Source organism: Cygnus atratus, chromosome 1, assembly GCF_013377495.2.
Source record: "Cygnus atratus isolate AKBS03 ecotype Queensland, Australia chromosome 1, CAtr_DNAZoo_HiC_assembly, whole genome shotgun sequence".
Classification (NCBI taxonomy): Eukaryota; Metazoa; Chordata; class Aves; order Anseriformes; family Anatidae; genus Cygnus; species Cygnus atratus.
The window spans coordinates 106,648,424-106,672,472 of NC_066362.1; the positions used below are offsets into that span (position 1 = coordinate 106,648,424).

General features: G+C 33.6%; 1 protein-coding gene across 1 annotated transcript in view; it reads left to right on the forward strand.

Annotated features, from left to right (window-relative positions):
- NCAM2 (neural cell adhesion molecule 2) overlaps window positions 1-24,049 on the forward strand; it is a 286,892-nt gene that overhangs the window by 221,572 nt on the left and 41,271 nt on the right. The window contains exons 12-14 of the mRNA XM_035545772.2: window positions 4,956-5,129; window positions 19,389-19,508; window positions 21,449-21,570. Coding sequence (XP_035401665.1) covers window positions 4,956-5,129; window positions 19,389-19,508; window positions 21,449-21,570 — 416 coding nt within the window. The remainder of the gene's footprint in view (window positions 1-4,955; window positions 5,130-19,388; window positions 19,509-21,448; window positions 21,571-24,049) is intronic.

A 24,049-nucleotide genomic window follows, 5' to 3' on the forward strand; every position in this document is an offset into this window, starting at 1 on the left:
ACAGCATCAAATTTAACAGTTTACTAATCTGGATTTTTGGTGCTGGCACTTTGGGACTGGTTAATGGATGTTGTTCCTTGTTTCTCCATATATTCCTGTTTTCATACAGTTAAAATAAAATTAAAGAAATAGGACTTTATTTTCCCTGGAAAATAATACAACAAAAGAAGGTAGTCATGTTCTGTGCCAAAACAGTGCTTTGGGATCTTACTGACTGTTTTAGGATTGCTGGGCTGCCTTTTTTTTTTTTTTTTTGTATAACTTTTGCCTTGCTGCTGCCTAATGCCCATTTACCTTCATAAAACATGGGCAGATCTAAAATCTAGATCTCAGCCCTAAAACTTGCCATGTACATCTTCTGTATCAGCATCAGCTAAAGGATATGTAATAATAAAAAGCAGCATAATAGATTCAATAAGCATGTGTGTAAAACTGTCAGCGCTGCAATTGTTTTTGCTTTGTGTGCATGTATCTTATTTTTCTTTATTATTTATGTATTTACGTGCGAGCTGTGGTCCTGGTTCCTTATCCATTCCTTATTTTTCCAGAACCCCCAGTGATATGATAAAATAAATTTATTGTAGTTTTCCCCAATCAAAGACATCAAGGCAAGACTGGACCTTATCTGTACATTTAATATTGAATTTTTTTCTTCCATTCCAAGGATGCACAAGGATGAACTGTTTCACCAAGATCTTTAACTCCAAAGATGTACTCCCTGCTGCATCTCTTTCCCTGCTATGCTCCTGATAGTACTTATATTCAGCATTTAGACATAGTCAGTCTATATGCCAGATGTATGGAGTCAGGAAAAGCTGCAGAACTGTAGTAGGAACGTGTTGACAGGAGATAATGAGACAAGAACTAACTGGAAGATAAATCTCTGACCCCACAACGTACTCCCACACCATTACTTCTTTCCCCCATTTATACCAGGACTGCTAAACTCCCAGAAATAAAATTATTTTCCTCCATAAAACTATCCAAAAAGTAGCTTGAAAAGAAAATCTCTGGTGATAAAGACTGGTCATTTATTGAATGGGTTGAGTAAAATGTAATAGGCTTGAAAGAGTATTTACATAGCTGTGGAGATAAATATGTACTCATAATTCCGTGTGTATTTTTCTATCAGCTGCAGTGCTGTTCTTGGAACTAAACTAATTTCTACTTAATTAAGGCCAATGCATCACAAAGTTCATGTGTGCTAACCAGCTTTATGCACTGAGTACCTAATTTATTAAGTGCAATTTTCCACTTAATATTTTGGGGTCCTTTTTTCTTTTATTTTTAAGTAATTCTTTGACATCATACATTAGCAGAGAAATAGTGTGAAAAGAAGATGAAGTTGACTGATACTTTTTTTTTTTTTAATGACATTACAATTTATAAGCTGAACTGTTGTTCAATTATTCCATGTTTTGACAGCAGTTTAATGACACCAAAGATATCAGTGGAACTTCTAAAGAGACTATACCTACATCTGTCCACACTTTTTTTCTACAGTATAGTACTTCAGCTTATATCCATAACAGTATATGAAAAAAGTAATCACTGCCCATAGCTAACCTCTTAGAAGATTCACTGGTTGGTTTGGTTTGGTTTTAGAAAGTAAAAGAACAAGAAGCATCCACAGTTCTGTCCTTCCAGGGGCAGACTTCAGTGCACACAACCTTGCAAATTATTCTTTACTCCTGCTAAACATTGAGCCAAAGCCTTACAATTCTAACACAAAAATCTGCTCTAAATAATTTCAGCTGACAGGGAACAGAGAGCTCAAGTACTGAAGTGTTTAGGTAGATCGGGACCAGAGAGCTGTTTACTTTGCATGATCAAATTCATGCTCAATAGAGAACTACTAAATTAGATTCAGTTCATTATGCTGCTAATGATCTTCTTTGGGAAAAATGTTATAGATTTACCTAATCTGAAGGAGTTGGTAGGTATTTCGCTCTTTTTCAATGGAGTCGCTATTATTTGTTTCTTATTTTGACTAGGAATGTGTCTCCTGTTATATTTTATTCAGGTGATTCATTCTTTCTTAAAATAAAACACTGATGTAGTTCAACTCTGAAAATTGTATAAAAGTTACCTACACATATATGGGTAGCTTATATTATGGGATGCATATATAAAATAATATTGTGGATACATTTTACAATGAGTTTTAAACACATAGCATTATGCTAGTTATGCAAAAGATTTTACTGGGTTTTCACTGGAGCTTCATTTTTTGTTTACTACCAAATGGAACCATATGTTCATTTGGCAGAAATTATTCTTGAATCTTCAGTGGAGAATGTAAGGTTCCTTAAGGATGTCTGCTTCCTATGCCATGTTTATTATAGTTAATCATATACAGACATAAACACACAAGGAAAAGAGATGTCCTTAACATTTTGAAATTCAGGAATAGAATGGATATATAAATAAAGTGTATTTGATTCACACCATTGACCAAAAAATTGTTTTGATCCAAACAGAAATAACAGTGAATTGACTCATAAAAAGAGCATACAAAAAGTAACATGAAACTAATCTCAGTGAAATTAAATATTCATTCAACCTTATACAAAATAATTTGTTTCTATTTTGAGCTCTTTTAACAACAGAAAAGGAAGTAAAAGTGTTTAGGAACTATTCATAATACTGTAGGCATCTATACCATCTTTTAGCTCGAAATTAGTTAAGGCCATTCATCTTCAGTACTGGAGAGCCATATTCATCTCTGCATGCAGTTGGTTTCTGCATCTCTCATACAGTGCTATGCTACTTTACTTTGGCTATCCTGGCCTGCTTTGCTGGCATACTTATGCTGGATTTTTCCCTCTCCTGTCAGAACAGAATGAGAGAGAGAAAAGAAGCTGTCCACAGGACAGTGCTTAAGTTACTAATGCTAACAGGAAAAAGCTTAGTGCTCTCAACTGTAACGAGAATCTGGAGGAGAAAGGTCAAAATTTGGTTCTAATCCTTATCCTCTTCTGAATTTGGGATCAATGGTTACTTAGCAAGCAACTCATAGAACTAGTTTTTCTTCTGAGTGATCATTAAAAAAAAAAAAAAAGTTTTTTTTTTCAACATACTTTCCTTTTCTTAGAAAACAAACCACCTTTTGATCAATTTTAGTTTAAAGTATGGATATTTTGATTACCTAAGCAAAGTATTAAGCAACCCTTTCAAAAAAGATTCAAAACCCAGTTCTCTTTTCTCCTTGATGTATAGCTTATTTGGTTACATTCTGCCATGTTCTGTTTGCCTATGAATCTTGAATTCCTTTCTGTAGAAAAATACAACTTCAGTAAGAAGGGTGAAAATTTCCTGCAACATCCCATACCCTGGTGATAGAAAAGCTTCCTTGAATATGAAAGTATTTGAAGGTTTGAATCCCTCAAGATGAGATTTGCGTTCTGCCTAAATCTTAAACTTCATGGATTCATTTAGTTGTGTTTTTAAGTAAAAGATATGAAAAATATTCATCCTTGTAAATATATCTATGCTGTTTTTAACCCAGTGAGCACCAAGCATTGGAGGTTTCAGGAGACCTATAGTCAGAAATGCTAACTGTAAGAATTCACAGAGGTATGATATTAGCATTCAGACACTCAACTCTGCTAAGAGATTTTTTTTCTGGAAAAATATAGGTACCTGATTATTGAAAGGTTAGATAAATCATCCCCTTTAGAGCATCTTTGGCAGGTATCCTTTTCATGAGAATTCATGGCTGAGTGTGTCCTAAAACCCATTCTTAATATTTTATAACAATTTTTGGCTCATTTTCATTCAAGTACCAGTACTGACTGAAGTTCAGATTGATTCTCTTTTTATTCCCAACTGCCTGACAGTCCTTGAATACAGACTACATTTTATGCAAATGGCTCAGTACCCACTGACTGAATGATCAGCTTTGGCTCAAGCTCTTGCTTTTCTTTATAAACATACTTTCCATACTAGAGAGACAAAAACAATGTCAAATCTGTAAGTAGATATGCAAATAAATGTCAAATGTATTAGAAGAGAATATATAAGTGTTTCAAATCCTTGATTCTCAGTCCACAGAACAAAAATTCTTCCTAGTATTTTCAGTACACATTTTTGTAATTCTAACACTTTATAACCTAGGATAATTAGAAAAGTTAGTTTTTTGTCTTCTGTTTGATAGCTTGGTCATACACTGTAAGAGTAAGATAATGTTTCCATTTTGGAGGATGTACTGACCCTAAGGTTAATTTTTCACCTTTATTTCATGTCTAGCATTTCAACAGTACAAACACCTGCTTTATTTTCCTAGTTCTATTCTACTTTGAAAATAATGTATTTGCTTTTGATTTCAGAGAAATTCTTTCTTTTAACCTATTTTGTAAGTATTTCTTAAACTGAAAAGAGAAAAGAAACCTTCTTTTAATATTTCTTGCTAGTAGGTTGGAACCCAGTCTATTTAAAAAAAAAAAAAAAGAAAAAGAAAAAGAAAAAAAAAAGATTTATATTTTCAGCTGTGTTTCAGAGTTTCATGAAAATGGCCAAATGATTTCTACAGTTTCTCGTCATAGTCTCATTTAGAAGAATTCAGACTTGAATGATCTATTTAGCCAGAACTGTTCCTGTTGTTAAATATGATTTAAGTTTGTTATTCTCCTTTACATAATTATATAGTAAACTAATCAATCATCATTTACATTTGCCTGTGACAAAGTTAGCTATTAAAAAAGATCATATTATAAAAGACAGAAATGGAAAATGATTGTCATGACTTTACCATACAAGAAAATAAATGTAGCTTTCTTACAGCTTCATATTAGAAAGCTTAAGTTGTTTATCTGAAGCAAACATTATTTCATCATGTTCAATATTTTCTTTCCCCTTCAAGATGCTAAGGAGACTTCTTGGGGTAAATTATCAACTGTTAGTTTAGGTCTGCCTTGTTGCTGTTGATTATTGAATTGATGTTTGTACTTTTCTAGATGTGCCATCAAATCCTTATGGAGTACGGGTTTTAGAGTTGTCACAAACCACTGCCAAAGTTTCATTCAATAAGCCAGATTCACATGGAGGTGTGCCCATTCATCATTACCAAGTGGATGTAAAAGAGGTAGCCTCAGAAACCTGGAAGATAGTTCGCTCCCATGGAGTTCAAAGTAAGTCTACAAAAAATAAATTGAAGTATTTTAATTGAAAGAATATCAAAGAAAAAGAATTCAAGTGTGTGTTAATTGATCCTCTGTTTCTCCATTATTCTTAGTCCAGCGGTTGTATCTTCAGTTAATGTTAATAAAATCAGACCTCCTAGCACCGATCAGAATCTTGCTCTGATCTAATGTCAACAGTTAATTTTTAGTTTTACATAATTTTGGTGAACAAATTCATGATTATTTCACATTTTTTCATTTTCCTGTCAAGTAGAGACAAAGAGTATGTTTGAAGCTATAAATTTCAAAGATAGTAGAAATCACAGAGGAGTTAGTTTGATTACATACGCAATTAACTTAAAATTTTGAGTAAGCTATTACATGATATTTTATCCTGGGGATTAACTACTGATTTTTAACTACCTAGCAACTTTTCTACATGCCTGTTTATCTTCGTTATATCTGTTTCAAAAGCATATCTATAAAGTATTGTTCAACAAGTGATGCATTATATACATTTGTTGGATATTATATTGTTTTCTATCTATTATATTGGTGGGGATGCTATAAATGGGTCCAGTTCATTACCAGGTCTATGCCTTCTTTTCACTTCTGTAAGCCTCCCAGAATAGACAAGAGTTCTTTGTACATGCCCAGGGAGGGTATTTAGACAGATTAACGTTAACAAAGTACTTTTAACAGATGAGTAGTCCCCTGCATCTATATTTACTCTCCAGTGTTTTTAACAGGTAGTGCAAGTTAAAGCAACCCCAACAGTGTTATGATATATACAGCTGGAGATTAATTGTTTTGCAGCTATCACCACTGTGAGGGGAGAATAAGTGTAGGATATGATCTAAAGTTTTTTTTTCTCTTTCTCTTTCACATCCCATCATTATTAATTAATATAATATAATATATATAATATATATAAAATATTTATATATTATATATTATATATTATATATAATATAATTAATATAATTAATTAATATAATATTAATGGATATTGGTGTACCTCTTCCCTTTTAATGTTATGTTTTGGACCACATTTGAGGCTTTCTTTTCCCTTAGCTGCTTTCTTCAATGAATTGGCAATAAATTTCTCTGATAAAATATATATATGTATACCCTATATTTCTCTGAATTTATCTATGAACTACTGTGTTAGAGATGAAAAGCTACTTCAGAATTTATTTGCTAAGCAGGAGGCATCTTGTTTTGTAAACGTTGTTGATTCTACACTACATAATTTGATAGGGAAATCAAAAGGGATCAAAAAGGCATTTATCTGAAGCTCTTGCAGATACTCCATGAGTTAAAATTTTGTTCTATTTGTAACATACTATATGGCCAAAAAAAAAAAAAGAAAAGATGCCAAAACAAGGACTGAACAGCCCAGAGCAGAAAAGGTCCTCCAAGATGGAGATGGCAAAAAACAGTACTAGTGTATTTTTTATGACAATACTGTTAACTGTAACTGGAGTCTTTCTGAAAAAATCATCCTTTTCCTGTTTCCTGAGAGGGTTTTAGCAAGTCTTCTAAAACATCCACTTAAACCTCTCTTCATTCTTTCTGGGCTTATTTACATTTTCATGGTAGGTAACACTGAGATATCCTCTTCTGAATCCCTATTTTCAGTTCACGAAAGCATTTTTAATGAAGCTTTTGTTAGAGTGAAGGCTTTTTTTTGTTTGTTTATCCTTCCTTAAGACATTAAAGATACTTGTAAGTCTTTTGAATGATAAAAAATATTACATGCTTTAGAGGCAGTTTCGCATTGTGCTTAAGTAGCTTAGGACCACTTTCCTGCGATACCTCAATACCTGCTTGGCTGAGTGAGGTTTGAGGGAGGATGGTGTTTAGACTACATGTAGTTAAAACACTTTTACACAGGTATAGTTAACTGCTTGCACAACTCGAGTAATGATGCATACATAATGCATGACTCATGATTTTTTTCCCAGCATCCAGTGATAAACCGTGCTGCAATTTTACAGGATTGCTTTTGGTCAGATTGATTTAACTCAGGAGCAATAAAACAGTACTGCAGCCCTTTCTTGCCACAGTGTAGGTAATGCGTAAATTCCAAGACTGTCTTTAATGGGGAAAGGCAGAAGACCATACATGCTGGAGAAAGTAGTGCCTGAAAGACTGTTAGTCTTCCAATACAGGGACTGTCAGGGCTGAAGTGGGTCTTCTGGTCCCCCTGTGCTGTGACCAGGAGGAATGGTGTGGTTGTCTTCATACAGTCAATAAAGAACAGCTCTAAACCGATAAAATGAACAATATATATATATTTTTAAATGAAACAAACATCATGGCAAGGTAGTTATAGAAGTTAGTTTATAAATAAAGTGTTAGCAAATGATTGATGTTTCAAAAAGTTTTTGAAATGAATTGCTACTAACACTAACAAGTCATTAATTTTCTCATAATTATGACCTAATAGCCATGTATAAAGCCTTCTAGAAGTAGGATTATAACTGTTTTTATTTATATGAAAAATCCTAACTGAAGCTGTTAGGCCTCCTTGCAAGTTTAATCAGGAAAATTAAGCAATATGAAATGAATTCTGTGCAAATCTGTTCAAATAGCTTGCAATTCATTTCATCTGGGATGCTCCTTGCCCGTTTCTTCAAAGTCTCCCTCAGAAGTTGGCTTTTTTCTTAAACTGTACTAGTTTGAAATGTTTTCTGATCAAATTAAGGAAAAAATTCCGGAGTCCTGGAGCTGTATCCAAGACTATCTGCTTCCCTATTCCCTCTCCTTTGTCTTTTATAATGAAGAATATTTCATTTGAAAGGCTGCACTGATTGCAGCTATTGAAGGAGAGCACAAAAAGTGAAGCAATCATTCTGATACGCAAGCTTCAGGCTATTTAGGAATTTAAAAGTCTTAATCAACACTAGCATAGTTCGCCAAGAGATCAGCAAGCAAATGGTAGATAGATTTTCCTGCAATTACTAGGTGCTCTGCTGAATATGAAAACTGTCTTGTTACAAGTACATTTCAGCCCTATAGTCCCAGGGTGTGGTGGGGCTCTCTGTGGGCCAGGGCTCTGGAGGCTCCCAGGGGGGCCATGCAGGGTCTGAAGGCAGGCCCTGTCCCACCACCCCACCAGCCGCAGAGCCACCCAGCACCCCACGGGTTAGCCCCAGCACCCGCCACTGGGCACCAGGCATCTCCCTGCTACCAGGGCTGAGCCTTGGCCAGGCCAGGCCAGGCCATGGGCCCATGTGTGGGCCCAGGATGGGTCAGCCCATGGCTGGGCAGGGCAGGGCTGCGGGAGGATGGAGCCTGGCCCGCCAGTGGCCTGAGCCTGTGCAGGGTAGAGAGCCCCAGAGTATATGACTGACGAAAATGTGGTGTTTTTTTTTGTATGTACAGCTCAGGTTTTTGGGTAACGCTACTGAACTTCATTTTTTGTCTTTAAGCAAGACTTCTCGATAGTCATCGGATGAGCAGACATTCTTTCAGAAGACTTTAGAAACTCACATTGTATGATTTTCTGCTGAGATTTCAGAAACAAAAATAAGAAATTATGTTAAAATATAGCAATTACTTGTTATTGTCATGGAGAGGAAATCTAATATATGGTTTAATAACCATTCTCATGTACTACAGTCTTACATTGTAGGTTTTATACTGTACACTTCCTTTGTACTAATGCATGAAATTGGACCCAGTTTCTTATTAAAGACTTTCTGGTTGTGTAACAATGCTTCACCATTAAACTAGGAAGAATGACAAATGGACTTCTGAGAGATAAGAAGACCATATAAATTAATAATTTTATTAATGGTCTTAATGACTAAGTAGAGTATGGCAGCCTAGTTTGTAGATCAAACAAATAAATTGCAAATATTTTGGTAGGGTTAGTCAGCATTCAAAATTATTTTAATAGTTAAAAATCTTCAAGACATTAGCGTTTAGTGCAAGCAGTGAAAGCAGAAGGAAAAAATGCTCATTAGCCTGCTCAAGTGGGAACATATATTTTTAGTAAGTATTTGAGACACTCAATTCCTTGGCATTGCTGTCAGATTTGGCTCTCTATGACAAGAATTTTCATCACATTCAATTCTAAAATGACACTTTCTATTCCTAAGGAGTGTTTCTGCACTTCTGGAATATCACATGTGTACTCCAGAAATTTAGAAGTACATGAAGTCTCAGAGATTTTTGTACATTTTAAATAATGACATAAGTCATATGGAAAACATTTCTGGGTTGTGAATTCAGCTTTAGAATCTGGTTCTCCATTTAGCTGACCTGTAGGCAACACTCTAAGACCACTAAATAATTGGATGAAAAAAAAAATATATATATAAAAGCAAACCACCAGAATGTGTTGTAATTTTATACCAAACTTGTACCACAGCAAATGATACGCAATATGGAGAATCCTAAAATTTTACATTGATTATAATACTGTTAAATTGACTTGAATGAGTGGTTTAATTTAAGAAATTGTCTGTAGTCAATAGGCAATAATTTATTGCCGTAAAAATAAATTGCATAAACCATAAAAAAGGATCATTCCCTGTATCAGATATGATACTATTGCTGGGCCTCATGGGATCTCTTTTTCAATAGAAACTATGTTTATCTTGATTCAAAATTAGTTTTCGCAACTTAAAACAGCTCTGAAAATTATCAGAATGTGGGACTGCATATATATATTAACAAGTTAAAATGATATAGTTTGCAACAATAATAAATAGTGTGAATAAAAGAGCCCTTAATTTTAATAAATCTTAATTCTTGGGATAATATGGCATGATACAATTTGTAATATGTCATAAAATTGCAAAAAAAGTCAAAGAATGGGTGCAGCTTATAAGCAATATAGATTACTTTTAAATGGTAAGAAAAAAAAAACTTACTCAAATTAGTTTGTGTGTATGCCTGCATGTATGTTAGTTATTCATCCCTCTAATTCTGTCTCTATGCTACTTTTGGCCTCCATCCATCTTAATCTTGGGTTTAAAAGTCTCGTGTTGGATGGAAAAGTTGGATTAGAAATAAATATCTCAAAGTAAATTACATTGATGGATTAGAGAGTCTGCAAAGTGAGAAGTGTAAAGGGAAAGCTAGGTTTAAGTATTTCAGGTTTTTATACAGACCTGAATCATCAGGAGAATGAAATATACTTTTCACATTCAAAGGTGAATAAAATGTCATGAAAAGTGAAAAAAAAAAAAAAAAACAGAAAATTTACTTCACAACATGAGTTCATAACTAAAAGCAACTGTCATGCAGATATAACCACTGCCAATATCTCAGGATACTCATCTTCTCAATAGTTCGTAATTCTGTTTACAGTTGTCCAAATATTCCAAATATTTTTCACCTGGTGTTCCTTTATTGTGATTTCATGTTTTTTCCTGCTTTACTGACAACTCTTGGCTAGTCCCTATTTAGACCTTTTCAAGCTTTCTATGATGGTACACTCTCAAATAGATTTGCAGTGAACATGCTGATCCGATGTAAAGGTCTTGCTGATCTGGCTCCTAAGTGTAAATCTTGTTAAGAAAAGAGTTGTGCAATGCAATATTAGATGTGAATAGCTGATAAGTGAGATGCATGTTGCAGCTGCAAATTTTGCCTTTCAAATCAGTATTGTATTCATTTGCATCCATTTTACATTGCCAATCTGCTTACAAAAAGATAAAGCACATTTATGGAATATTCATGCATATACAAACTTCATCTACATTTTGTAATACAAAACAGCAGTGTTCTTAGAGGACAGAATATTCTGTAAGTATTGTCAAGGTCATTGAATGATGGAGTAACTATGAATGGAGTTTTCCTTCTGTCACACAAAATGGTTAGCAACAAAGAGATAGCACAGCCCTCTCTCTGTTACATTTCATAATATCATTAAATAAAACTGCTTTTTGTCACTTCTCCTCTCCCTACTCTTTTCGTTCTCCTTTGGTGAAATAAAGTGTAGCATGTAGGAATGGGATAGGGAAGAAAAAGTTATGAATGAAAATAATCTTTGCATATAAGAAGCAAAAAAAAAAAAAAAGTTGAAATCATATTTATGTCAGTCTTGAGGTCTTTGTTTTCTTGCAGTGGTGAATGTCATTATAAAACACCTATTTGAGATCAAATTTTAGCACTTTTGCTTGTCACCCTAATCCAGTGTTGATGCCAGACCTTGATATAAGACAGGGAATATATACACCATCTTTTAAAAGTTTAGGTAAAATCCAACAACAAGCTACGTGTTCTTTAGTCTCATAATAATTGGGATCCCCTTTTCTCCGTAGAAGAACCTCTTATTTTCTTGGTTGTCTTCCAGTAAATAGTGCTTTTAGCTTTGATGGGTGTTCAAAAAGAGAAAAAAATGGGATGAATGAAACAGTGTAAATGATCTTAATAAGAGCCTTAATTGCCCTTCTGCAATGAGATTAATAGTCATTCCTCTACTGTATAATGCAGTATAGTATATTCACTCAATAAAGTACTACTTACTTTAGAGGACTTAATTCTGTTGTCTATGTGTTCGTATCGCCAATAATGTATCATTGACCTAGAAATTTTTGTTATACGAGAATTTTAAAATTAATGTCTACAGAAAATAAATTTTATTTATGGAAAGGTTTAACTTCATCAGATTTTATATTTAGCAGTAAGTCTGTGAATTTTGTGCAATTTCTCCTATTAAAATTGCAGCAATTACAGTCATAAATATTTAATAATGAACCTTCATGCTGGTATACTGAGAACATCGGTCATATGCTAGAAAGCATTTTGAACAATACCTTCTTTTTGCAGGATTTTGGGAATATCTGGTAGTGGTCCAAATCCCCATTGATTTTACTCTATTGTTTTATTGTCTCATAAAAAGTTCTAATTGTAGGCCTTTGCAAGTGGCTGTCTGTTTCTTCGATCAGTGGACTTTAAAATTAAGAAGTGTAGAATAGTTTTATAGCAGAGAAGAAAACTGGATTCCAAGAACCAAGGTATTATTCTTCTTAATTTTATAGACTCTGGTTTGGACTCCTGCCTGAAGCAAGACTGGTGCCAGTCCTGAATCAGGTCAGGCATGGCTTTGTCTGAGTCAGTCTTAACCTCCAAGGATGGAGATTCCTCACCCTCTTGTCTTGGTGTAACCTCCTCAATGCTTCATTACTCTCCCATTGATCGAGTTTTTTCTGATGTATGGCGTGGACATGCTAAAACTACAACTTATAATTGTTGCCCTTATTATTCTGTTCACCACAGTTGAGAAGTCTTACACGGCTGTTTGTATTCCACTGTGAAGGGACTGTAGGTGACTGTTCAATCACCCCTTGGCATTCTTTTCACCAGACTAAATAAGCCTCAGCATCTACTTCTCCTATAAATTTTCAGAATAATTATGTAAAGAATGGTTGCTTTTGCAAAAATTGCACTAAAAACCTTAGCATTAAAACTAATACAAATTTTAATAATATTTTTCGTGACCTACCCTATCTCGCACACATATCAGAATAAGGAGGTGGAAATATCTTCAAACGTTCTTCAAGAAAAGAAAGTCCAAAGAACAGGAAGAACAGAGATTGATTATAGATGCCAGATTTAACTAAATAGCTAGATAACTAAATCCTAAACCTTCATCTTCCATATCCTGTTTGAGTGATCTAACCAAAGGTATTGGTTCTGTGTTTGGGCAACTTTCTACAGTATGTTTTCTTGAAAAGCCAAAGAAGATCTTTTGTTTCATTAAAGTGTCAAACATGTTTTTAGTGGGATAACAAAAACGTTTTGTGTCAAATTTTAAATGAAAGGACTGTGTTTTTTTCGTTGTAGCAGGACAGTTAACCAAGAATAATTTGAAGATTTCAGTGTAGGTAACATGCCCACTTCTTGGAGATGAAGAAAGGATAAATGAAAGTGTACAGCTATAGAAAGCTATCGGATAAATGTAAAATTAGCATGGTTTTGTTTCTTTTTAAGTTAGAACGTGTGTTTAACATCTAAATTCTATCTTACTGGTGTTAAGAACCAAAATCTACCACAGGTAAATCCTAGTTGCACAGGCTTGTTAATAGGACAAGAGGCTACCAAGTACAAGTGGCAGAATTTGTTCATAGAACATTCTATATTATTGTCAAATAGATCCAACACAATAATTTAAAAGAAGATATCCTGATAATATGGGGTCTGGTACTAATGGTAGTAATATATTTTGTAAGCCTGTGGCCTAAAAACTTTACATAGAATTAGTAACTGGCTTTTTTTTTTTTTTTTCTTAAAACATTTGAGAAAATGCATCAGTTGATAAACAGTTCATGCAAGTATGTTTCTATTTTGAATCAGGTTATGTGAACAATTTACTGGTATAATGATCCATCTCAGTAGATTGGTTTTGTTCCAAAAATGTTTCTTTTGGAACAAAAAGGATTTTTTTTGTTTCTGAACTGTGTGCTATGCTGTGATTTCGATTAAATACAGAATGAAAGTTGCTTTTTAAAAATATCAGCTAGAAAATTAACTTGAAATTAGAAAGTCTTCTAAAGAAATCCTATTCATTGCTACATCATAAGTGATGTAAAATGACAAAACCCTTCTTCTGAATTCGTGTTTGTTCAATATATTATAAACTGTGTTGTCAGTCCACTAATGTGCTCTTTTCTGGGGGCTTTGTATTGCTTACTTTGTTTTCATTAATGTATAGCACTGTACATTTTATAACTATAATTCTCCCACCAGATTATTTCATTTATTAGTTTTATTTCAATAAAAATAGGTATCAAAGGTAATCTTCTGGATGGCTAGAGGGTGTTTATGCTCTTCCTGGTTTAATTTGTATACCCAGCATCTCAGAATCCTAGCCAATAAAAATAAATATTCAGAGGAGTTTAACAGGGTAATTGCGTTTTGAGGGCTGTTCACAAAATATTTTTACCAAGTGCATTTTTAATATCAACCTCTGAGAAGTATTTTATAATGAAATTATTCATGTTACTGAATTAATTATATCTGATCTACAATACTATATATCTTTATTCACAGGTAATTAACTTATATTTACAATTAATTAAGCCACTACAACTTTTATTGCAAAGGAATGCAATAATTATATGTAATAGTGCAAAGATGGAAAATGGTGACAGAGTCATTCTCTCTGATTTTTAAAATGGTTGTGTGCTTTTCTGAGTATACATATCAGGGTATGACTTAAGCCTTGATCCTGTCTCCATATATATTGATGGAATTTATGCCAATAATTTTGGTATCAGTGGGATTGGCTACCATTATTTTTTTATATATATAATGTACCACTTGAAATGTTTTCATTATTAAAGTTCTTTTCTTTGTGTTAGTTGAATTCTGACATTTATAGCCAGATGTTGAATCAGTATTTATGAAATTAATTGTTACTTAGGCAAGGCAGACAGATGGAACTGAGGCAGTGCGACTGTTTCTGCATATGAATAAACATGTTGCTTATTGTGTTGCAAAAACTGTTTTTATGTTGTTTTTCCTGTATTTCTCTGCCTGTGGCAAGTTCTAACTTCATTTTGCCAACAAGTCTGTGATCTAACTCTGTAAGCCTCAGGTAGAAAAATAGTTTTTATGCCCTTCCTCCTATTGTGCAAACATGTAAATTAGACAAAAACATGTTGCTCATCCCAAGCAGACAGAGGTTCAGAGAGACGTTCCTCACAATGTGTGATATCTGCAGATATAGGATGCATTTGTACAGAACCTTAATACTATGCTACCATAGGTTACTCACTGCTCTCCTCCCATGTCTTACTACCTTGGGTTCCTCACTGCTCTCCCCCGTGTCCTTTTTCTTCTTTTCTTAAAAGAAAATGAGTTATCTCCACAAAGAGAAAACTGTTTAAGCTCCATGAAAAATGCTATTCATTTTTTCCTCTGAAAGAGATTTAGGTATTTCCATGGGACTCAGGTTTTCCTTGAGAGTAGTCAAAAATGAGTAAAAGGTGCAGCAAAATTTTGCTAAATCAAAACACTCCACTTATTAACCTGCACTGAATTCAGTCTGCATAGGTAATGGAGATTCAGACTAGAGGGAAAGAAATAGGAAAAACCCTTCCTAGAATCTGTAATGCTTCTTTGACAGAAATTTTGCACTGCTGCCATTATCTGAAATATTTATGACTGAAGATGATATTTCAGCAATGATGTGTCTCAGCTACTGTGTTTCAAAATAAATGTATGTCCTACTTTAGTTAGAGCTGTCATCCTCAAAGGATTGAAATCGAAACTAGGAGAAGAGCGTTTTTCTATGCAACAGGTAGCTCTCCAACGAGTATTGATGTAATATTTCTGTTAATTAACATCATGTAAGATCTACTTTGGGATTAATGTAGTGTAACTACTCTATTAGTTCCCCAACCTTCCTTACTTTGGTGGTGGCTTATGTAATATATTGCAGTCCTTAAAGATTTCTGAGCCAGATTTCCTGTGGTGAAAACACAATTTAATATACCAGGCATTTCCCATCTCATTGTTCTGTAATAAGGTAATGTAAACAACCTACCACTGGACTAGAAAAGAAGCTGTTGATTTTTTTTTTTGTTTTTACTGAGTTGGATTTATGGTACGATTTATTTCACATCAGATATCATTTTTGTATGTTTCATCTTGGTAGCAGTTAATATTCTGCAATAAAACTTACCTATCTGAAAAGCTTATACTCGGCATTTGAAATAGTTTGACTATTAAGTATGGAGTTCTGAATTTTGGTCTATCCATTCTATCTAATATCCCATTTTTTGTGGCTTTTTTTTTTTTTCTGTAGCGCATTCATCCTTTAATGGTTTAGATCTGCTTGCAAGTTAGAAAACTCTATATAATAAAAAGCAAGGGCTTTATTTTTAATACTACTTAATCTTTAGGTTTCTTGTCACAGACCAAGTCAGAATGAATTTTTCTGTTTGGTGAGTTTTAATTCTCTGTGGTTGTTCTGGCTTTTTAAAAAATCTTTGCTACAGAATTGAAACACTATTTCTTGCATAACTTGTCAAAAAAAAAAAAAGTTTTAAACTCTCTATACAGTATAAGGAAACAAAACCATAATACTGGTAACTTGCTGTGTCATGATCTCCTGCAAGAGTACCATGTGATTTTCAGCCTCCCTGTCTATCTTCTTAAAAGTCAAAAATACAAATGCTGTTGAGCAGCATGGTACTTGAGCCCTGCAACACCTACAGAGTTCACAACAGAATCTTCTGTTTTTCCTTCTAATAGGAGTAGTTCTTCCGAGTCTACTCTTCAACGTAACCGTGTGAATAATCCCAGAAAAATTAAAATGGAATGCTTCAGAGAAAGCATGCAGATGCTGTGATTAGGAAGACAATATAAAAACAGAAGCAGATAGATAGAGGAAATATAAAAAGACTCAATATGATTAAGGAACCTCAGTTCTTTGGGACTTGATGTATGCCAGTGAACATGCCAATGGCATAATTCACATATATGGTATGCAGTGGACTACTTTTTTCACATTCATATACTGAAAGTGAAATTCCTATATTTCTTTCAGAATATGATTTGAAATTTTACTGGCAATTACTTCAATGATCATTGAAAACTGAAACATCCATTGTGGCCAGGACTGTGAGCTATGGGCTCCTCTAAGAGTTTCATTTGCATATAGACAGATGAATACATTGATTTTGTAACAGATACTACAAGGACAGGTACATATCTTTTAAAAAAAAAAAAGGGGAATTATTATATTATTTGCTTTCATTCTAAACATATTTCAAAAATATAAAACAATAAGCAGTGAAAGCTTTCACTACTCTTAGATTACTTTTAAACCCTGCATTTTTGTAACATAAAATGGGATAGTTCCTTAATCTTTCTCAATTATTCTAGGTTTTCAACTGGACTATTTAAAATATCCTGATCAGTTATGGTTCTTTGCTTTGCTTTCCTGGAGGACATGCAGTTTTCTCCCATTTATAAAACATGTCCACGTCATGTTATCGCTGATACCAAGTGGTTCTACTTTTTGAGAGCATATTATGCCATCAGATTTAGTTGGGTTAATTTCATAAATGTATTTGTAAGAATCATTGTATCCAGACACATAGTGCTGTTCAGGGGATTATAAAGTAGACGCTTATTCTTTAAATACTGCATATATATAAGTAATTTTATTCATTTAGATAGGCCCCAGGAGTCACTCAAGTGTTTATAGAATTGGATCCTTAGGTTTTATGTAGTTAACACGTTCGTGTTTTATTAAGCGTAGACTCATATCCATGCTTTGATGTTGTTTAAGTTTTAAAAGCATTTACATTAACACTAATTTTTAGTATGCCCTAAGGTTTCTTTTCAATGAAATTATCCAGCCTTGGAAAATAATCATGGCTGAAAGGAAGGCCAAGCACAGCTACTGCTTGGTTGAGGTTTTAAATTCCATCTTACCATAGCTGAAAGTTATATGTCATAATCCTTCTCTTCTCCAAATTTTATTCTTATTCTCATGGTATTATTTTATTTTTTCACAAAATGGTTATACTTTATGGTTTGATATTTTTAAATCTCTTTAAAATGATTGCATGCTGGAAGGCATACAATTCTACTGTTTTGTTTACAAGAAAATGGTTATTATTTTTTCAGTGGCAAATTCATGCAAAGTGCTCATAATAAAGTGCAAAATGTGGAAGTTACTGTTTTTCCAAATTTCATTAAATCCCTTTAGCTCCACATGTAATGGGACCTCTGCAGCAGAAACAAAATAAATAGAAATTCTAGTAAATCTGAAGTCAAAAGAATATGAGTGCTGACAAATAATTCTCCTTTCATCAAATATAGAAAAGCAAACCTAAAGCAACTGTTGAAATACTGCTTTATATTGAAAAAAGGAAGTAGGTTCCTTAGAAACTGAGAAAGAGACTACTGGCTCTTTCTCAAGACACCGGAGTTCTGTTTCCTCTTGTAAGATAACACTGCACGTGCTTTTCTGGGTAAGACCAATATTGTTGTGCTTCAACTAATGTCCATCCAGTTTATGTCCATTCCTTGATATGAACCTGACATCTGGGGAGCTCAAAGCTGGCAAACAGCAAGCCATCAATTTCTGTGGAGACAGCAAAAGGAAGCTTTCTTGCAATGACAGGGTAATGGTCCAAGACCTCTTTATGGATCTAAGTTTCCATGTGCATATTCAATGTTGGTATTAGTAATTTACAGTACTATGGTAATGTACAGTACTGCATTCTTGTAGAGGATCCTGGAATCCAGTATCCTTTTTCTGCATTTTGTTTCTGGATTTGTTGCTATGCATTGTCAGCAACAATTTTCTTAGAGCTGTACAATATTATTTTGGGCAACATTCTCTGCCTCGTTTTCTGCTTCTGATGGCATTTACAGGCAGTGTTCTAGTGACATGTTCAGGTTCTGTGAAATATTGCTGCCAAGGCTTGAGTCTTGATTTTTGAAAACATGGTACTTACTGAAGAACGTTAGGAAACTAGGATGGTTGGACTTGACAATCTTAAAGGTCTTTTCCTACCTAAATGGTTCTGTGATTCTGTGAAATCATCTAAGGAGTAGGGGAAGGGATTGTATTGTCTCTCAAGTTACAGGAAAACTGTAAGTCCAAAATTTGAACACATTTGCTTCCCAAAACACTTTTTGGTTATAACGTAACATGCATTTCCATACACCTCTTCCTGAGTATCTACAAACATATTAATTCACTTTCAGGTCCTTAGCAGGTAACTTGGAACTTTTCCTTTGGTCATCATAAGCACCTGTCATTTTAGGTTGAACTGTCCGAGAATAGCACCAGTAATTCACTATAGCTGCATCCAGGAGTATAGACAAAGGATGGTTGGTACTGCTCTCCAGTAAGAGAGAAATGGCAAGTCATGAACTGTTTGCATATGGCTTGAACATGCAGCAGATGCCCATTGCCAAGCTGGTGCCAGATTTGTGTCTCTTGTGCTCACAGTCTGAACACAAAACAGCAATCCCTCATCAAGCTCCTTAATTGTTGCCTATGACTTCTGTAACACTGACATCAAATTCCTCCAGAAGCCTGAATTTCTCATTCACAACAATGTTTGCATGCAGATGAAAAAAAATGGTACTATTAGCACTCAGAAAAACAGCTAAGTTTGAAACCACTGGAATTGAAATTAAACTACTTGAAAATTGGACTCTGAGTAAAGCAGGTAAAGCAAAAAATAAAAATAAAAATAAAAATAAAATGAAATTGGCTTTTTTAAAATGCATTGCTTCATCAAATTTTGTTTCTGTATTTTTTTCTCTTTCCTTTAGCAATTGTTGTTCTCAGCAATTTGGAACCAAACACGACATATGAAATCAAAGTAGCTGCTATAAATGGAAAAGGGCAAGGAGAATATAGCAAAATCGAGATATTTCAGACCTTACCTGTCCGTGAGTAATACTTGTGCTATTAAATAAAAATGTAAATTCTTACTTGAGTATGTTGCTTCCGGATCAGCTAATAATTTCAAGTATGATTCACTGTGGATAATATGGTTTATGTTTATACACTGTGAAGCAGCATATAACATCAGTCTTCTTTACATTGTTTCTCTGAAATTTTGTTTCTCTTATCCTCTCCAACAAATAATATGAATGAACTTCAACAAATAATACAAATGAACTTAAAATTGGATGGACTTAAATTATTTGTATTTTTGAGACAGACAAATCTTCATGTTATATTCAAGAGCACAGAACATGAAATATACTAGATGAAGGACTTTTTCTCATTTACACACAGAGTATTACACACATCTGGGAGAAATTAATTAGCCCTTTCTGGAGACATTCTCCCAGCAGATCATGCTACCACAAGTTTTGTAACTATCAAGTCTAAAACAAAAACCTTAAGCTATAGAAAAATAATAAGAATACATTGTTTTAACTATGATATGAAAGTGGCAAATGATGCAAAGCCAAATCTATATTTATAGTAACCTTTATAGACAAGAAATTCAGATTTAATGATTAAATATTTTAATGAAAATTATTAATGAAAATTATTAATTATATTAATGAAAATATAATTTTAAACAGAAAAAAATAATGAATAAATGAAACACAAATGAAGAATTAAAAATAAAGGAACTACAGATAGCACTGTATAGTGCTCAGGTTACACGAAAATACATCAGCAACATATCAGTAGATCTGTCTCTCATAAAATGTTGTAACTGAACTGGTTTCAGAGTAGGATGTTACTCAGTATAGCTAAGAATACTGCCCCTAATGGAATGAACAGTAATAGTCATGCAACTAGAAATAACACAAAATATTTCTATGTTTTTCTGTGTCAATATTCATATTGACAAGTTTCTTCTGTCCAAAACCTGTAACTCGTCAGCTTTCAAATTTATTTTTGTTTAAAACATATGTATATTCTAAATATACTATATGACAGAATAATTTGCTATTATTCATATAGCACATTATACCTGGTAGAAAAGCAATAGAAATTGATAGAACTGATACATATGTTATCTGACAGAAAGCTAGGAAAATCTGTGATGAGATTTAAATATTTTTTTCCCTTGACAAGAGATAAACACAAATATAACAAATATTGTAAATATTTCTAAAGTAACAAGATATCTCTGGGTGAATGGAAATCTACAGATATTTTGAATAGAAGACAATTATGATGTGTTAATTTAGGACCTGATTTGAAATTTTACAATAGGCATTATATATAGAAATTAAAATTGGTCTGTGAAATGCCATTAGCAAAGTGATAAAAGCTGGCAATTAACCAATCAATTGTATGTTTAAGATTATTTTTCTCCTTCCATTACAGAGAAATTTTTTCTTCTTTTCAAAATGTTATTCTTTACATTCATTCTTTATATAGACTACTTTAAAAACATCTAATTTTGGCTTGACACAGTTACTGAAAAGTCAACTTATCTAATACTTATTACAGTTCAGGTCTGGAATATAGGACTAAAGCTCATGCTTAACACTAAGAATGCTTTTCTGTGTTACTCATAAATTTCAGTGTGAGTAGCAGCTTACCAGCCTTGCTGAATTGATGGCTAAATCATTTCTGAAGTAAATGACATTTGAAAGTGTAAAAAGTCAGAAAGTCTCAAACAATCTGATACCTCTTTCATACTTGATATCATTTTGTTTCCTTGTGTGAGATTATTAACCTAGTTTAGAACACACTTTAAGCAAAACATTTAACACACGTTCAAGATACTCTGCAGTGTGTGGAAGAGTCATGCTGATTTTAAAGATTTTGATTATGGACAAGCTCCCACTAGTAATTTGAGGTTTCTGTCATTGCTAAATTATTTTTATCCACTTTTTTTTTCTTTTTTGTTATTTAGGGGAGCCAAGCCCCCCATCAATTCACGGACAACCAGGAAGTGGCAAGAGTTTTAAACTTAGCATAACTAAACAAGATGATGGAGGTGCCCCCATTTTGGAATATATTGTGAAATACAGAAGTGTAAGTATTTCAGTGAATCAAACTAGGCAGGTTTTGCTTAGTAATGCCTGTTTTTAACGTAGAGACAGTTGCTGATATTATTTGAAACGTAACAAAACAGTTTACATACTACAAAAAGAAAAGAAGAAAAATAACCTAGGATATAGTATAGTATGTTTTCTCTTGGGACTAGGTTACTAAAGCCAGATTATAAAAAAGAAAAAAAAAAGAATGAAAGAATGAAAGAAAAACACCCTGCTCCTCCTAAAGGTGTAACTGAAGGTTCATTCTAATAAGAAAACTTACGTATTCTCTGTTTTGTTACATGGTAAATGAGGAACTTTCATGTTCAGCTCTCAAAAGTGCAGTCAATTAGCAGACATTAAAGTTACATAATTAAAGGCTGTTTGAAAAGCAAGTTAATCATCTGTAATAACTATAAATTTACAGATATGTTTTCAGTGTTCCATATTCATTTTAAAGGAGATTAATTAATCTTTCTAGATTCCAAAGTTCACTTTAAAATATCAAAAGCCCAGTAATTTATTAATTGCTAGGACATTCAAAAGTTTCAGTTTATATACCAGTTCTTTAACGCTCCCCTTGCATAGTTTATTGGTCTCTCAGCTGGCATCTGATTTGTCATTCTCTTGTCAAATCTGGCAAGTTTAGAATACAGTATTTCTTGCAATGTCTATTTTATTTTTCAGCAAATTATGTCTTCTATGTATTTTTCTATTTAAATGTATTTATTTTTAATAAAAGCACCTAAAATATCTTTCCGGATATACTACATTTAGAAATATTTGCATTGAAGAAGTAACTCTACAGCTGGCAAAATCAATAAAATGAATTCAAAAATATGCATTTTCTAATAACTTCCTTGCATTTTTTTAGAAAGATTACACCACTTTTATCTGACCAGACCCAGGAAGAAAATATTTTACCAGAGTATAAAGTAGCAGATTTATACATCCACTTCAAGAGTCTGAAAGAGATTGGATATATAACACCAAATATTTAACGCATTAAACAGAAGGTAGTGAAGACTATACTTCATAGAAATTAGCATATTTTGATAAACTAAATGCAGAACTTTAGTGTTTCCAAACAGGAAAAGCGAGCTCCTTATTTTGTAATAATTTTTGTCACATTTCCGTATGTTTCCTATAATGCAACTTTTTGATGTTAGCTCTGGGATTATCCAAGTGCTTAGCCTGGCATGTAAAATGATTTTCCTAAATTATTTGCTAAATAAATTTAGCATCAAGGTATGGATATCATGTATATATGCAAGGTGAGGTATTTAATGTGTTTCTGTGATTTAAGTAAGGTAAATGATTTTGGATCTATCCTGAATAACTTTGGAAACATGATTTTGATCCAGTGTTTTGACTAAGGTACAATATTACAGAATAGAATGTCATTTTTCTTGTTTATTGTTGAAAGATAAATGTACAATTTAAGCAGTAACTAGAAACATAATAGGTTACAGGAGATAGCTTTTACTTGGAGCTGAAATCCATATCTCCCTAAGCTTCCAATTGAAAAAGCAATTTGACTAAATTAAAGGTCTTCTTACAACAAAAAAGCACAGTAATTTTTTGGTGTTTTAATCAGAATGAATGCATGCTATTTAAAGTTCTTAATTATCTGTTGACTGCCTCCCTTCTATCTTCCTCATTGGTCGTATTTAATTGACTTTTCTGTAGCTCTTGCCAGCCTCATTACTAGCACCTGGACCAGTGTATTTGCTTCCATGTTTAAACAGCATATTAGATAACAAGCTACATATCAATGGCCTTTCTTCTATGTGTTTCATAACAGCTCATGTCTTACTGAGTTAGTCCTTTCATGCTTAAGTTTTATAAAGATCTCTTAAAACTATGAGTAGGACAGCATTTAAGATACTGTAGAAATATTATAGCATAATCTAGGGACACTGGTAAGTTTTCTTTTTTTGCTAACTTTAGCTTTCCTAACATAAGTTAATTCATGTTATGGGCAGGGCTTACTTACTGTAATCAAATAACAAGAAGTCTCCCATTTTGTGTTGTTTTTTGGAGAAGGATTATGCAGTTTTTATGAATACCAGTCTCAATTTGATTCATGCTGCTCTACAAAGTAAGTTGGGAGAGTTTTACAATGCTTTACTAATGGAGTCCAAAGCTGATGGTGTACCTTGTCTTCAAAATTATCATAGGAGAGAATAGGAAGAGAGGGAGAAGGAACTGGAAACTGCCCCCCAGCAGCCAGCTGGGAAGAGGAGTGTCCCCAGACAGGCATCCTGTCCAGTGCAGAAGGAGGTGCCCCCCCCAGCTACATTTCTCATAGTAACTGTGTAGTTCTAATAGGGACCTACTTGGGCTCTCCTTTGGTCATTCGTTGTTTTGGCACTGCTAATGTTGGTTGGGGCACACGTGATCAGGTGCTGGTGTTGCACAATGGAAATTAAGCTTTATACATGTAAATTGCTGGGGAACTGTGTACTGGATTTGTA